This window comes from Protomyctophum parallelum, assembly GCF_964188405.1.
Source record: "Protomyctophum parallelum genome assembly, chromosome: 13".
Classification (NCBI taxonomy): Eukaryota; Metazoa; Chordata; class Actinopteri; order Myctophiformes; family Myctophidae; genus Protomyctophum; species Protomyctophum parallelum.
In genome coordinates, this window is record NC_139708.1 from 19,152,633 (window position 1) to 19,168,936 (window position 16,304).

The 16,304-nt window shown below is 42.3% G+C and overlaps 2 protein-coding genes and 1 long non-coding RNA gene across 11 annotated transcripts in view; 1 reads left to right on the forward strand and 2 right to left on the reverse strand.

Moving 5' to 3' along the window:
* The window catches only part of mrtfbb (myocardin related transcription factor Bb), a 36,218-nt gene extending 26,220 nt beyond the window's left edge, over nucleotides 1-9,998 (forward strand). For 6 of the 7 annotated variants that reach the window (XM_083780350.1, XM_083780351.1, XM_083780353.1 and 3 more), the window contains 7 exons: nucleotides 1,142-1,392; nucleotides 2,002-2,152; nucleotides 2,513-3,385; nucleotides 4,915-5,064; nucleotides 5,649-5,771; nucleotides 6,287-6,347; nucleotides 6,458-9,998. In XM_083780350.1, coding sequence (XP_083636476.1) covers nucleotides 1,142-1,392; nucleotides 2,002-2,152; nucleotides 2,513-3,385; nucleotides 4,915-5,064; nucleotides 5,649-5,771; nucleotides 6,287-6,347; nucleotides 6,458-6,957 — 2,109 coding nt within the window. In that variant the 3' untranslated portion in view covers nucleotides 6,958-9,998. The remainder of the gene's footprint in view (nucleotides 1-1,141; nucleotides 1,393-2,001; nucleotides 2,153-2,512; nucleotides 3,386-4,914; nucleotides 5,065-5,648; nucleotides 5,772-6,286; nucleotides 6,348-6,457) is intronic. The other variant, XM_083780356.1, reaches the window with a different exon arrangement.
* Nucleotides 9,999-10,924: 926 nt separating this feature from the next.
* LOC310869492 lies at nucleotides 10,925-11,812 on the reverse strand. Its single transcript, XR_014570166.1, has 3 exons — nucleotides 11,729-11,812; nucleotides 11,420-11,567; nucleotides 10,925-10,981 (listed from the first exon to the last, which is right to left on the reverse strand). It is a non-coding gene; the product is annotated as an uncharacterized lncRNA (long non-coding RNA).
* A 1,004-nt stretch (nucleotides 11,813-12,816) lies between these two features.
* On the reverse strand, nucleotides 12,817-16,294 carry snrnp25 (small nuclear ribonucleoprotein 25). Of its 3 annotated transcripts, none has more exons than XR_014570164.1 (6): nucleotides 15,699-16,294; nucleotides 15,082-15,172; nucleotides 14,835-14,940; nucleotides 14,624-14,698; nucleotides 13,702-14,523; nucleotides 12,817-12,944 (listed from the first exon to the last, which is right to left on the reverse strand). XR_014570164.1 is itself a non-coding variant. In XM_083780257.1 (5 exons), the coding sequence occupies exons 1-5, from the start codon at nucleotides 15,921-15,923 to the stop codon at nucleotides 14,466-14,468; spliced, it is 555 nt and encodes a 184-aa protein (XP_083636383.1). In that variant the 5' UTR covers nucleotides 15,924-16,294; the 3' UTR covers nucleotides 13,661-14,465. The 3 variants fall into 3 exon arrangements, 1 of the variants encoding a protein (XP_083636383.1); XR_014570165.1 differs by having other exon boundaries at nucleotides 12,846-12,944; nucleotides 14,387-14,523; XM_083780257.1 differs by lacking the exon at nucleotides 12,817-12,944 and having other exon boundaries at nucleotides 13,661-14,523.
* Nucleotides 16,295-16,304: the final 10 nt, after the last annotated feature.

Below are 16,304 nucleotides of genomic sequence, written 5' to 3' on the forward strand. Positions count from 1 at the left end.
TCGGTTGTGTGTTTTCTTTATACTTCCATTGCAAAGTGAATGAGAGATAAGACACTGGAGCTGTGTTGTGTCATACTGAATGGTCCAGCATCAGTTTAGGGGGTTGAGTCACTCAGGATCCAGCCTTATCCAGCCGTATCCAGTGCAGTTCAAAGAACAACTAAGTTTAAAGGAGTTTCTCAAATCCAAGGGGCTTAAAGCTACCGGCCGCATTTAGTCTTCAATTAGAGTCAAATGACAGACTGGGCCTCCGTGTTCAGGCTGTGTAAAATGTGAGCCAAAAATCAAAAGGAAGGGAGTAAAGCAATAACTTGTGCATTTATCATAATCCTGTTACCCTCAGAGCATGTGGCAAACTCTCTCACTCCCGTGGTGAAGGGAGGAGGGAGGGGGGTTTCGAGGAGCAACACATTTGTGGCTATGTGCTTGCACAAACCCACTTGAATGTGATGTTTTTTCATGGCTGGAACCTGCTTTGTGCTTTTCACGTGCCAAGCCATTTTCATGTGTATCCTGTAATTCGACGTTGCAGAAACAATAACGGCCGACATCATGTCCATTTCCATTCCCCGTATTTCCACATCCTGTCTTTCTCTGCCGGGCGTTAAAACAATGTCCCACCTATTCCTGTGAAATGATGAAAGAGCCGAGTTCCAGCTGCAGGTCTCACTGTGTGCTGCTGTGTGGCCGTCCATTTGATACAGCCATGTCTGGAAAGTCAGTCAGGACGCTGTCTTTTTCTAACTTTTAGCGACACCAAAGGGCAAGACAAAATCTCATAGCACACATGTGCTCATAGCACACACGTACTCATAGCTAATGTATAGCTGGGGCTCCATTTGTTATATAAATATATACAAATTATTAAAATGTTTTGCCTATTATGACATGCCCAAAATAATGATGCCAGTGCCAGGTTGAAAGTAGTTCAAATATATGTGTTTTAAGGATATACAGTATAAGTACTGATGCAGTAAATACAAAAATAATTCAACGGTTTTGTATAGTTGTATATTGCCATAATTATATGTGGTTTAAAAAAAAAGAAAAAGAAACAGACGTTGGAGAACCACTGCCCTACACACACACACACACACACAGAAGGTTTTACCCCTTCCCCTTGTGTTGTCATGCTCCACAGCAAAGCCAGCCCAAGACGCCCGCTGACAAGAACCGCAGTAAGAAGAGCAAAGAGCCCAAACCGCGGGTGAAGAAACTCAAGTACCACCAGTACATCCCCCCGGACCAGAAGCAGGAGCTCAGCGAGCTGCCCATCATGGACTCGGCCTACGCCTGCCTCTTGCAGCAGCAGCAGCAGTTCCTGCATCTGCAGATCCTGAACCAACAGCAGCAGCACTTCAGCTACCAGGCCATCCGGCCTGCTCCACTGAAGTGAGTATTCTGGGGGGGGAGGGGACGACGACGACGACGACATTCACTTAACCCAGGGGTGCCAGGCCATCCGGCCTGCTCCACTGAAGTGAGTATTCTGGGGGGGGAGGGGACATTCACTTAACCCAGGGGTGCCAGGCCATCCGGCCTGCTCCACTGAAGTGAGTATTCTGGGGGGTTAAGTCACCTTAATCCAAGTGGCAGATGCCAAAAAGAGGAGTTCTACGATTTCGGTTTACACATATTTCTTTATTTTATTTTAATGATTCGTTTTTAGGGGAATGTCATGTGGTCTACCTGGCCTGCACAGCCTTTGTGATGTACTGGTAGACCACAATCTACCTTTTGGGCACCCCTGACTTAGCTTTGCTGTAGACCTCGGTCAACTATTAGATTAGAGACGGTTTAAGTGGTTAGGTATTTTATTTTCATCAATCCTGATTAAATCCTCACGTCTTTGTCGGAGTGAGGTCATGTTTTTCATTTCGCATTTTTCACCACATCCATTTTCTGACCACATTGTCCTGTCTTTTGACTATGACACATTGCCACATGCAACTACACAAGTTGGTCTCTCTCATCTAATTCTTCTTGTCTGTCTTATGATAGATCAGGCACCGACAGTCAGAACAGCTGTCCCCAAGTGGCTCTGAATGGAGACGGTCTTTCCACATCGCATGCGATCTCCCCGCTCGGTGCCGCTTCAGTGCGAGCCAACTGCAAGCCAGATCATTTACCCGCCAATCTGGAAGAGATGAAGGTTAGCCCCTTTCTGCCGTCCGCTATTAGTTTGCCCATGCTTTTAACACATGACTTTAATAACCACATGAAGCCTAGTGTCCCTTCTGGGCATGTCGTAATGGGCAAACGTAATGTGAACATCTGCCAAAAATAGCACATCTATAAGCTATAAGAACACGTTGCAATGCAAGTTTGTAGATCGGCTATTTTTTAGCAAAGAGATTTTGTGTAGAGGGTCGAGGGAACTAAGGATACTATAAAAAGTATAGACCCTGTAGGACTCCGGTATATACAGTTAAGTAGTTAACACAACAAGCAATAGGATGTAGCATACGGTTGAATTGTGGTGTTTTATAACATGTTATCCCTGCCCCCACAGGTTGCTGAGCTGAAATTGGAGCTGAAACGCAGAGTCCTGCCTGTGTCCGGCACCAAGACAGATCTGATAGAGAGGCTTAAGTCTTATCAAGAGAACTGTAACATCCCGCCTGCCAATGTCATGGACATGACCGCCACCACAGTGGCCGCCAAGTCTGAGAGCATAAACTCAAGTCCGCCCGTTTCCCCCGTAGCCTCCCAGGTGTCCGGTCTAGGCGTAGAGGAGAGTGGCGTGGCGGGTGGTCTGTCCCCCCCAGCCACGTCTGGGAGCTCCCCGCCAAGACCCCCACGAGAGGCGAGCCCCACAGAGAGCAGGACCTCCGAGAAGGATAAGCGCTTGCACGAGAAGGAACTTCAGATCGAGGAGTTGAGGCGGAAGCTGGAGTGGGAACAAAGGCTGGTGGAGGAACTGAGGATGCAACTGGAGGTGGAGAAAAGGAACCAGCAAGGAGAGTCTCCGCCTCGGCCCAGCCCTCCTAATCCCGTCCAGGTCAAAGTGGAAAATGGGTCTCCCCCGAACTGCCCAAGATCCTGTAGTCCTCCTGGTCTGCCCGTGGTTATCAAACAGGACCCGGATCAGAGCCAGTTAGCACCCAGTCCCACACATCAGTTCATGGTGAATCAGGCCCTCCGCGGGGGGCAGCCTGAACCTCAGCTTGCGGCCCAGCCTGGGACTCGGCTCCTCCTGCCCGTGTCTCTCACTGCCCCCGCAACAGTCGCCATACAGCTCCCAGGCGGTGGCGGTGAATCACAGCCTTCCGTTAGCAGTGCAGTCCCAGACCTGATGCAGAGCCCTGGATCGGGGCTACGGACAACAGAGGCCTCAACAGCACTGCAGAAACATTGCAACACTCACACACAGCCCATGACACAGGTAAAAAAAGCATGTGTGTGCGTGTGACTTATTTACACCTCATCTGATATATAATTAACTATAGACATCGCTCAAACAAACGGCATTTCTCCATCGTTGCGTCTCCCTGGCATCTTTGACACACTATCCCATTGGGTGATCCCTTTGTTACCACGGAAATATAGCAGGCACAGCACAGGCTGGGTGATGAATTCCTCCTCTAATCACATCAAATGACAGACAGCCAGGCGGAGGTCAGGTTACTGGAGCAGGTGCAGACTGACAAGACAGTCCGCTCCGCTCGCCCCTCCAAATGACCCTCCAGTGGTGGAAACTAAAGTAACTAAGTACATTTTGTCAAGTACTTTACTTGAGTAGAATTTAGACGTACTTTTCTTTATTTCCATTTGAATACTTTATACTCCTACTCCTACACATTTCAGAGCAATTACTGTACTACAATTATTATTATTGTCACCTTTGGTTAATATTTATACTTTGCAGATTTAGCTTACTATGCCCTGGAGGCCCATTTTATACTTGGGCTATTTGAAAACAGCTGATCTACAACTGGCTATTTTCAAAACCTTTAGACAATTTTTTAAACGTTTTGGTACTTTTGCTTTTGATTCCATTTTGTACTTTTACTCAAGTAACGTTTTGAAGGGTTTTGACTTGTAACAATGCATTTCTACAACGTGGTATTGGTAATTTAGGTAATTAAAAAGAAAAGGTACTTCTTCCACCACTGTGACCTCTCCTCTGCACTCTGCTCAAGTACCCAACGAGTCAGACTTTAGCAACAGGAAGTGCAGCTCGACAGCGACCATTGGTCACGTCCCGGCTCTCATCTGCTCCGTGATGCTCCGCTTGTTTGTTGTCCTCCAGCAGGCAAGCAAGTGTTTACGGAACAGAATTGTTTATTTTTTCCACAGAGGGGGAGGGGGAGTGTTAGTCACTATCATTTCCTCTTTTCAACTTTTCGAAACGCGCATGGATTTTTGTTTCCACACGCTAGAGCTCGGTTTCAGATACTTGGCCCTTGCTCGGGACTCAGGAGGTGGTGGTCTGAAAACCATACCCTGAGGTCTGAAAACCCAACAACTCAGAAGTTGTACTGTACTTTCATTATGAACATTGTGAGCTTCAGAGCTTGTAGATCAGTTGTTTATACTTATTTTTTCCTATGATGTACCGTACCTTCCCCTTCAGGGGTGGTTCTGGTTATAAACAAACGTAAACAACTTTTACTTTACTCGAGTATTTATTTTACTTCTTCTTCACGACATCACAGAGGCAAATATTGTAAATTTTACTTTAGTTACTAGTTATTTGTAGATTTTGATTATTATTGCAAAACATACAGTAACCACTTCAGCCCTATAAACATTTCGGCCATTTGGAAAATAGCCGATCTACAAGCTACCTGGGACATTCAGCATAATGAGCACTTTATACTTTTGGTACTTTCTTCCTTACTTGTAACAGAGTAATTTCTACATTGCAGTATTGAGTACTTCTTCCCAACCACTGCTTCCGTGTGTCCACAGACCGGTCCACTCCGGTTCCGAGCAGAGCAGAGTCACACCACAGGAGGAGACGCACCACAGCAGCATTTGTTAAATAACTTCCTAGGAAGTGGGTCCTCGCCTGGAGGGGCCCACTCCACCCGAGCTGTGTCTAAAGCTCCCACACACAAGGTGTGTGGACCACTATCCTAATATACTATAACCCATTTAGGCCTGACCTCAAAATAATAAAAAAAATCTTCTAAATCCTCCAGTTTTCCGAAATAAATATTTTCACGTTTTTTTTCAAAAATAGCAGACCTACAAGCTCGTAGCTTGTAGATCTGCTATTAGATCATGTCATTTTCAAATGATCGGAATCAGATCGGGAGCTTCCCCAGTATCAATATAATATCCATATCATGATATTAGACTGGATATTGTCTGTGATTTTGGATATTGTACTATATGATATGATACTATGTGATAAGTGTTCTATAAAAACATATCGGATCGGGAAAAATCGGTATTGGCAGATACTCAAAATCAAATGATCGGAATCGGATCGGAAGCAAAAAAACGTGATCGGGACATCCCTACTCGCAACGCATTGCACCGCAACACGTTGTGAGCTTGTAGATCGGCTTTTTTCACTACTTTGTTATGACAGTCGACGAAGTAAGCCATTTACGAAAAAAGTTGAAACATGGAGGTTTCTGGAGGGAGCTTGTTATTGGATAAACACTGCTATTCACATGACATTTTCTGTCAACCAGAGCCTCGGTCCCTGCCAGACAATGAGGATTCCAAAATTCTCAACCCATGGGTCCAAAAGCAAGGATCCACCCTGCTACGAGGAGGCTGTGAAACAGACACGCAGCATGCAGATTGCTGTTCAGGTGAAAAGCACTATACCATACACATTAACCCATTAATACCTGTGTGTGTGTGTGTGTGTGTGTGTGTGTGTGTGTGTGTGTGTGTGTGTGTGTGTGTGTGTGTGTGTGTGTGTGTGTGTGTGTGTGTGTGTGTGTGTGTGTGTGTGTGTCTGTGTCTGTGTCTGTGTCTGTGTGTGTGTGTGTGTGCGTGTGCGTGTGCGTGTGCGTGTGCGTGTGCGTGTGCGTGTGCGTGTGCGTGCGTGCGTGCGTGCGTGCGCGCCACGATTTAATTTGCTTCTGGGGGTGCCTGGAACAAAATATTTTGAGATGGGGAACCGCAGCAAATACATATATTTCTGGGGTCCTGGACATGAAAATGTTTGAGAACCACTGATATAGTTTTTTCTTTTTTTTTTTTTTTATAAAATAGTTTTAGAAGATTAGATTAAAATTGGCCTCAGGTCTTAATGGAACCACTGCTATAAACTATAATCTTGTAGTCACTCAAACATTTCCGTTTCTTTTCTCCATGTCAGGTTCCCAGTGCAGCCAGCCAGCACATGGATGACTTGTTTGACGTGTTGATTGAGAGCGGGGGTGAGAAACATACCCTTCTTCTTCAGCCGGATACACCAGAAAATGATCCTCTTTTCATAATTTCTCACGCAGCCTCACATTCTGTCAATTATGGGTTTTTTTTGCCGCAGAGATCTCGCCGTTCACAAAACCCGACATGCCTTCCCTGGACAAGCTCCTCCCCGTGACGGCCAGCGTGACCACCCTGCCCATCAACACCGTCTTGTCGCGCCCCCCTCCCCAGATCCAGGTGGCCCGCCAGCTGCCCGGCGTTCCCACGGCGCTCAACAACCGGCCGCCGCCGAGCTTGGTCGCCTTGGCCTCCGACGGCCCTCTGGAGACGCTGCTGGAGGACGAAGAGACACCGCGGACACTCAGGCTGATGGAGGAGCTGCTGGACCATCCCACCTCCCCTATGGACTACACACCACTGTCCTCCTCCTCATCCTCCTCCTCCTCCACCTCCTTCCACCTGCAGAGCAGCAACTTGGACAACATGGAGTGGCTGGACATCGCTCTGCCCGTGGCGGCCCCCGGGGAGCTCAGCGCTCTGGGCGTCCCGTCGGCGGTCGGCGGGGTCTTCTCCGAGGACTTCCTGGACTCTCATGAACTGCAGCTCAACTGGGATTGAGGAGCTTGCTTTCGGTGGGAGCGTTAGCCTCGCGTTAACCATCGCGTCATTTCAGAAACGGACGCCCTTGTTTTTGGAACGCTCACTTTTCGTCTCGACGTAGAGGTTAGAGAACATTTTGCACAGTTCTTCTCTGTACATATTGTTTGGTGGTGATTGAGTCTTCTCAGAGGTAGCGATGTGCTCCCCTTAGATGAGGAAGAAAAGATATTACTGGTTATAATGGTGCATTGTGGGGCAACTTTGAAAGGGGTCCAGGGTGGATTCAGTTAAGTTCAACCTAAAACATTTGTCTGTTTGCTCTTTACCTTCTGATCACAATGAATGTAGAATGTTGACGATGAGAACTCTCTCATTGTCACTCTCTAAGGAAATATTCTTAGTATCTTGTGAAAGGCCTGCATCCTAAACTAAAACTTTTACACTTCCACATTTTCTAGTCTTCCAGAGATCCCACTGTCACCATAAAGGATAATTCAAGTCACACACGTTCGTCACACACAACCAACCAAAGTGACATCATACTGCTGGCTGTCAGGCCATTGAGTTTGTTTACGAAACTTTATTTGTTATTACTATTGTCGGGCCACAGGAGACAGTGGACGGCCCAGCAGCCAACAGCACTGGTCTGAGCTCAGCCCAATGGTGCCTTTCTCTTAATTATAAAAGTATATGCATTGGTACCTTTCCAAAGCCTAATTTAGGCTCTGTCATAGCCAGACAACTATACAACAATCTCCATCCATCCATCCATCCATCCATCCATCTTCAACCACTTATCCGTAGTCGGGTCGCGGGGGCAACAGCTCCACCACAGTGCTCCAGACTTCCCTCTCCAGAGCAACATTAGTGACTTCCTGCTGGGGGATTCCGAGACGTTCCAAGGCCAGTGAGTCGGTGTGTTTCCTCCAACTGCGCCTTCGTCTGCCCTGGGGTCTCCTCCCAGTGGGACGTGCGTCAAGGACCTCCCTAGGGAGATGCCCGAGAGGCATCTTAACCTGATGCCCGAACCACCTAAGCTGGAACTTCTCACCCTATCTCTAAGGGAGATGCCAGCCACCCGTAGAAGAAAACTCATTTTGGCCGCTTGTATTCGCAACCTTATTCTTTCGGTCATAACCCACACTTTTATATAGAGTCTGGAACTACAGCTCCCAAGAGCTGAGTAACGGAAGTTGTCTCTGTTGCTCAGACCGGATCACGACGCAGTGCTCACAGTTCCATTAGAACTGTTCCATTGGAACGGTTAGTTCCATTAGTTCCATTGGGAGATTCATGTTATTTGTGCGCAGATAGTTGTACACAGAAAAGTATCATAGAATTAACACAGACAGAAAACGAACTAGCCATCTAGCTTCGACAATCGACACACTGTTTGTTGCTTCGAGTTGGACTTGTTGCACCAAGTGAGGGGATGCGTCACATCCGCTTTATCGCTTACTCATGGAAAGAGCTTCCATTCTTCAAACTGTATGACGGAAGCATTTGAAAATTACGAGAGGCAACAGTCTGGCCACGCGAGACTATCTGTCGTATGACGGTGTCACGTGCCGAATATAATAGACCTAATAGCTCACAGTGAGCTTGTAGATTGACTATTTTCAGCGAGCGACACATACAGTATCAGACCAAGTATAAATCAGGCTTAAGCCGTTGGCTAATTGTATGCTTGTGCACCTGGTGGGTTTCAAGCGTAGCCCAGAGAGCATTTCTACCAATCTACAAGTCAGTTGAATTGTGTATGTGTTTGTTAGGTAAGACCATGGGCAAATATGTGACTTCACTGTGAAACTGTAGATTGTCCAAGTGAATTAAATGTTGATTGTTTGTTTTGACAAGAGAGAACTGCTGAATTCTAGCCAGTGAATAATGTCCTGACATTTCCATTGTCATGATGGAAAATGTGTGAGAGCATGAGATAGTGACTCAAGATTATCGTGTGCTTTCATCGTTGTCACTTTAAGTGGGGAGTTGCTATTTATGGCCACAATAATTCTTGTTTACATGCTGTACATGTACATTTCAGTCTAACTTGTTCTTAGTGTCCTGCTATAATCAAGTTGAAATAGCAGATTGGGATCTCCGTTTATTGTAGCATTACTGTAATCAATTAGAGACACCATATACCAAAAAAAAGATACAGCGAGAAGCTGGTTCTGTATGGTTTTAATAGCTTAAAGCCAGGTCTCTATTCAGTCTATTGTGGTTGCATTGGAGTAGTGTTGTGTTACAGTGGCATCTACTGGCCAAACTACATGAACAACCTATGGTCAGACCTGACTGCCTGACTGAGTGATTATTGTTGTTTGTTTTTAAGCAACGATTGCGTTCGACCTTAAGAAGGGAACATATTCTATAAACCAGCAGAATAATAATGTTTATTTTTATTGTCCCCTCAGGGATATTCATCTTCACAGTTACATAAAACATGTAAACTGACAAGTTTACATACGCGCACAATAAGACAGAACATGATGCACTAGGCACAGCAGGAAGACAAGAAGGCATGATGGACATTCTTTATATTTCAATATATTTCTTTGGTTGAGATATGAGTTATTAAATATTTTCATATTATATTATCTTATCGCTCTAGAAACATTTCCTGCAGTGATCATTCATTTCACACAGGAGGTGGCGGTTAAGGGACTTATTCTACTTAATCATCACACCATCAAAGCACCCCTTGCCTTATTGAGTAGCCTCCCTGGTGGAACGAGGCATTTATACATGTAGGCCTAGTGTTTAATTTGACTATCAGCATTATGCCACCCTTTGACAGGGACTGTGTGCTGGAATCAGAAAATAAATGTATATATTTTTTTTTACTATGCTAGTTTAACTACCCTTGGAAATGTTTCAATGCATTATGTAGTTAGTATGCCCAATGTTTTGCACATTGTGTACATATTTCATGTGTCGTACATTTTATACAAATGTAGCTTAACCTTTTTCATATACCAAGGTCTGTTTGGAATTTACCTATGTGTATTCTGATGAGTTGTAGTGTAGTGTTTTTGTCATTTAAAAAAAGAGATACATGATGAGACTTCCAGTTGGTGTATTTATTGAATATAAAGTTTGTTCCTGCTATAGCCACAAGAGTTGAGTTGAGTGAACTCAACAATGTGAAGCTGCATCGTGCAATATTTTCCATTGTCACAAGGCCTGAAAATACTATGGGCTGTAAGAAGTGGCGCCAACAACAGCACACATCCATGCTGTTGTGTTCCCTGCTTTTCTAAAGCATGTTGTCAAAGTCCAACTTGGTCTGTTGGCCATGAATGTTTTTGATAGACAAGGTATGGGGAAGTGTGCAAGGGAGGTCATTTCCCTTTGTTTTTTCAGGGCACATGATGCCACACAATGCATGTCATAGTCGACTAAATAAGTAAATATACGATTTTAGTCAACTAAAAGTTGATTTTGCCAAAATAATGTATTTTGGTAGGCCTTGATGGCATCATAATGGCAGCTTTTACACTTGGTTACATGCTGAAAATAGCCAATCTACAACCTCACAACCTTGCCTTGCAGCGCAACACTTTTTGTTTAATTTTCATCAGTGAAAAAAGGTAGTCAACAAACATTTTTCGTCATAGTTTTAGTCGACGAACAACACTGCAGTGCATCAAAGGTTCATGTAGGTATGTACAGTAGGCCCACTGATATATTTTCAACAATGTTGATAGAAATGATTAATTTAATCATGCTAAATCACATCCAAAATCAACCCCTATACACAATGGAAAGGACATAAAATAGATCCACTGGCAAATAAACACAGTATTTGAACATTTCCCTGTGCCTCATTCACCTCAGTGAAAACTATTGTGATTACAGCACTAATGTACAAAATGGTCCATTCCATATGAGTGTTAATGTCTGCTGAAGCTCCTGTTATCCACTTCTCTCTCACAGCTTTTTAATGGTGAGGATTGTGCTTCGACACTTTGGACATTTGTGTGTAAGGTCTTTCAAGCGATCCATGCAGAAGGGAAGGAGGCAGCAACCAGCTACACCGCTGCAAAAAGAATGTTGAAAACTTGAAACTGAAAGTAAGTACATTTACATTTACTTTCTTTTTTACAAGAACTGTTATACAGTAATTATGACATAATTTCCTGATCACTATTTCCTCAATTATATGTTTTTAATATTTTTGAAAGTATAAAATAAAATTATACATGGCCTATTTTGGCCATTCGTTTTAATGATTGGTACATTATCAATTATTTGTCATATCTACCCTTTTTTGTTTTACAAATCCTAAAAAGCAAACGAGTGTATTTTTTTATTTTATTGAATATGATGTGTTAAATGCCAACAAACACAATAATAGTCAACCAAAACGTCATGATCGTGACAGGCTAGCCCTACTTTCTATACAAACAGAGACCGGTCCAACAAGTCAGACATTCTTGCAAATAAGTTGGCAATGACACAAGATTTGTTTGCATACCCAATCATAACTGTCACGACACAAGCTATCCAAGTCACGCTGCTCACAGACGACACAACCTCTGTGGTGATGAACTGTCGGCACTCTGGACACTGCGTCTTGCAGGGATACGGTGGAAGTTGTTTTATGTCCAGGATGACTGTAGGAGCTACAAATGCATACAATAATAATAATAATCTTTATTGTCCACAAAGGGATATTTGTTTAAAATCAACAAAACAACATAAACAACACATAACCATAGCCTACTGTAGGTAATATACAGTAAGTCTGAAAAACATACAGTTTATAGGTATGCCACCAACTCACCAGTTATAGAGGGCGGACGCTCAACAAATATATATGATTCATGAACACCAGGCACAAGATTCTGAGTGGAGATAATAACATCCTCTAGATGAGAAGGATAAAGGAAAAACAGCCGGCATTTTAGGATACAAGAGATAAGAGATTTTAAGCGATATGAATAGAGGTGTGTGTGTGCCTTGAGATTCTGACTTGCCTTTGAAGTGTTCCTCCTTTACTGCACTGCTGCTGTACTCAATCTCCTCCTGGTGTCTGTGCAGCTCCAGCTTCCTTTGAGACAACTCTTCAAGTTCAGTATCGATAGCGTCAATCTCCGACTGCCACGTGGAACCATCAACTAGCACATAAGCAGAACATCATACAGAGTGTAAAAATGGATCATCTCAGAGTGAAATTAGCACTTGGGGCAAAACCACAACACAGCAATCGTTGTTGTTACAATTTGAGTGTGTGTTGTGTGTCTTTAATGCATGAATTGTTTAATTGATGCTCCTTTATGTCAAGTGGTATTCAAAACATTGTTGTTATCTTAAAATGTTAAAGCACGAAATATATTTTATTTAATTGGTTCTCTAGACAACTGGAGGCATATTCAGCCAGATTGCTGTTTAGCAATATTTGGTTGCTCTGTTGAGACAAGGGCCGTTCCTTCTCACCAAAGGAAAAACTGGAGGTTTCCAACTTCACCATGTTTCAAGAGATGGCTCGCCATTGCTAAGCTGGAACAAATCCATCATGAGTAAGTAAAAAACAAAAAAGTGGATGCCATTCCTGGCAGTGCTTGACAATAGTTGAGTATATGTCCCATTGTCCTGTATACAGTATCTGGCTGCTATGGTGCAACCGTACATATTTCACTATTGGACTCGTACTATAACTATCCCTGCTTTCGGGGGGATACTCAAAATAAAGTAGGCCTATGTATAAAATGTTAAAGCACTATATTATGATAGTAATCATCGTCACAGGAGTCTCCAGCTTTTTAATAAACAGAAAATACATTGTTCATAATGTTACTTAATGTAAAATAATGTAAACATTTCCAGATGATTGAAGCCTTTACCGTAGTTTCCATCGATGCTAGACTTCCTAAACTTAAGAAGCATGGTTAACATGTGCCTGCGGTCCTCAAGTTGTTCCCTCTTCAAAGAAACTTGTTTCAGGTACATAGATATCTGCACCAGCTTCTTCGCCTCTGCAGAACTTGGCATAGTGGTTGCTGGGGGTGGTAATCGTTTGAAAATGTACAATTGTTTTGCCTATATTTTCAAATGAATATGCAGTTTTCAATCACAGGTACATTATAGCATATTACAGGATATGCATTAATAAAACATGGATTTATATACATGCATGATTTTGAAGCTGTATAATGCTTATTCTTTTGGTGAATGAATCAAATGTAGTAATTTGGACAAATAGACAAGGCACAGCCTTATCTGTCTTCATATGGCTCTGAATGTTTATTACATACATACTCACTCACACATACATTTAGAATCCATCGGACATTAAACCCAGTTATATTATACAACCTTGAAGGTTTGTAGAGACACAAACTTTGCTTGTTTCAAGTGCACCCGTCCATAAAACAGAATTGGTCACACAGGTCACACCTATGTGGTGCACAGCAACAACTGTCATTTCCATATCCTTGTACGTCCAAAACTGTTACTACTTTTATTATTTTAAAAACGTTTTCAAATAATGAGAATAGCCGATATACAAGATCAGCTGTACATCTGGTATTTTCACTACTTTTGTGTGATACTCTTATATAATGCCCTATACTCTTAGTATAAGGCATTAATTTACCCCCCCAAAAAACCCGTCAGCAGCGATATACAAACATGTTAACATTTTGTCTGTTCTTAAACATCTTTAAACATCAAAAGGCAGCTGAACATAAAGTAGTAACTATATGTCTTTCACACTTTTGAGTTTTAAATTACTACAATAAGACAATGTTTATTTACCCGTTGTCTGCTCCCAATGTGTCTCTGTGCGGGAATTCGTTCACACCAGGAAACAACACATTTAATGCATCTGCAACATAATTATTCAAATTAAGTCACATCTGATGCAAAAAAAGATAGCGACCAAGGTACCGCTGCAACGCAGGACATTTGCTGGAGGCTAGTGTGCATGTGCCACAACACAACGTGCGTTTTTAAGCCCTGATATACATTAGCCATACAAATACATATTTTCTTCCACAACAAGAGTGCCTCGGTTGCTATATGTTTTGCTTAAACATTATCACCCCTGTACCAAAGAGCACCTTGCTGGATATTACTCAAAAGATGTGCTACATTTCTGATTTTCTAAATATGTAGTTCTCTTTGAGTTGAGGGCATAACTAAAACACATAGGCCTACAATTATTTGTCCAGCTTTTAGTGTGCGTGTGTGTGTGTGTGTGTGAACACAAACTTTGTCCTAACACAAACATTAAATGCCATTGACAATGGACAACTTTGAGTGTTGCGTAACACAAACATTGAACATTGATCAAGATGTATGATGAGAGTGCCACCCACTTCACATGGGTGTGATTTATTAAATTGTAATTGACATTATTAGACAAATCTACAAAGAAAAATGCAGGATAGAATATTAATGATGCTGAGGCTTGCCCTCCATTTCCATTTGCAGTTCTCACAATTTCTTTCAACGGTAATATTTTCAATAGTCTCTCAGACAAGTTATCCTGGTGCAAGGGATGTGTTCTGTGGTCCATTTCACTTTTTTCTCAGCCTCTTCATGAATGTTACTTCATCTCGATTCCTGACGCCATAGCTGAAGATACAAATTAATTATGAAATTAATTAATGATGAAGCACAACAGTTTCAACAAGAGCAGGAATGTAGCTAAAGGCAACATGTTTTATAGACTTACTCTTTAAGTCTCATTTTGTCATCATCAAGCTTTTCTCCTTGGAATACTAAATGAAAGGTCCTCCAAACATATCTCCTATAAAAGGTCATGACAGTGATAAATGGTAATGCAAAGATTAGAATGCTTATGAGATACAGACAGACAAACAGAAAGACTTGCAGACAGAGAGAGATAAGAGAGATACAAAGACAGAGAGAGAAAGAGATTTTACCAGCTAACATGCTTCACTCCGCCTTCACGTTGCTGTTTCAGCTCCATGAATCTGCAAATAGCCTTCTTCAGATCTTCTACAGTAGCATTCTGTACCACCACTATGGCTTAAGAAATAAAGAAAGAAATATTTGTAATGTCTATAATGAAGTCTCTTGATATGTATCGTTCAAAATGTGCATGTTCATATATCATAAAAAAACATTATGTGAGTTAATTACATTACATATGTAAGGAATGTAACTTACGCATAACTTCACCGTCTGCCTTTAAAACCTTTACAGTCATGGCCTGACCATACTCCAAGGCTATTTGCGAATTCACCTCCTCCAGAGTCACCTTAATAAGAAGATTGCATATTGTTATGAATCACAACTTCTGATTCTTCCTTTTCTCTGCACGGATACAGGACAGCACTATAGGGACATCTGGGCACCTCGATGTAAAATTGGCTATTTTGTCCAAAATGTAAAAAAATAAAACATTTGAAAATGTGTCTACTCTTAAGTAATGTAAAGTATACATGATGTGAACACGCACAGTACATCATTATCAGACTTAATTGCACCCTTTAACTTTATGTCTTTATGCCTCAAAATGAATGTATATACATAGTGGTTTTGTAGCAATTTTGGAAATATTAGATCTTAATTGTGGAATGTTTAAGCTGTTCTAATAATGTATACTTTAAAAAAACATTTTCCAAATCTTCTATTTTTTTAATATTGGTGAATTGGAAATGGAGGAACTTTTTTGTCTTATGGTGCTTTTTCTGGTTTGATAATAGCATCATATGTTCATATGTTGTATTGACCTGTACCCATTCTGCAAAGTGTTAATTCAAATTTAAATCAATCAAACAGACCTGAATGGGGAGGTCGCACAGTAAAGGGTCCTGCACAAGGCGAGCGAGGCCCTCTTCGAAAATGTCCAAGATTTCTGAATGAGGGAGCGCTTCTTCATCCTCCTCCTCCTCCTCTGAATGTGGTGGTGCGTCTTTATCATCATCATCTTCAGTTAGTCTCTTCTGATCATCACAGCTCTCCTCAGTCTTCACAGGAGGGAGAGGAGACTCACACTGCTCCTCCATACTGCAACAAGAGTTCTTTAAGAAGTTAATATCGCAGATTGCGATGTTTTATAGCCACGTTTAATAGATAACGTCCCCGAACAGAGCGGACGGGAATTCAATTAGTGATTTAGATTACAATAATGGCACTGAAAGAATGTTTTGAGATCTGTAGAGCACAGAGCCATTGTACACATTACCGTAACAAATACGTACCGGAGGGAAACTACAGCTCAACACAAACAGTCCTAGAAGTGTGGAATATTACCCTTTCCCCAAAACATATATAATTGATTAATCAATTACTACTGTTTACCGTTTATTTCAGTCCATATTCATTGGCATTTATTTCGGCTGTCGATTTACGTCAAAGGGAATTATTGGACGTCAACATGTTTCCAC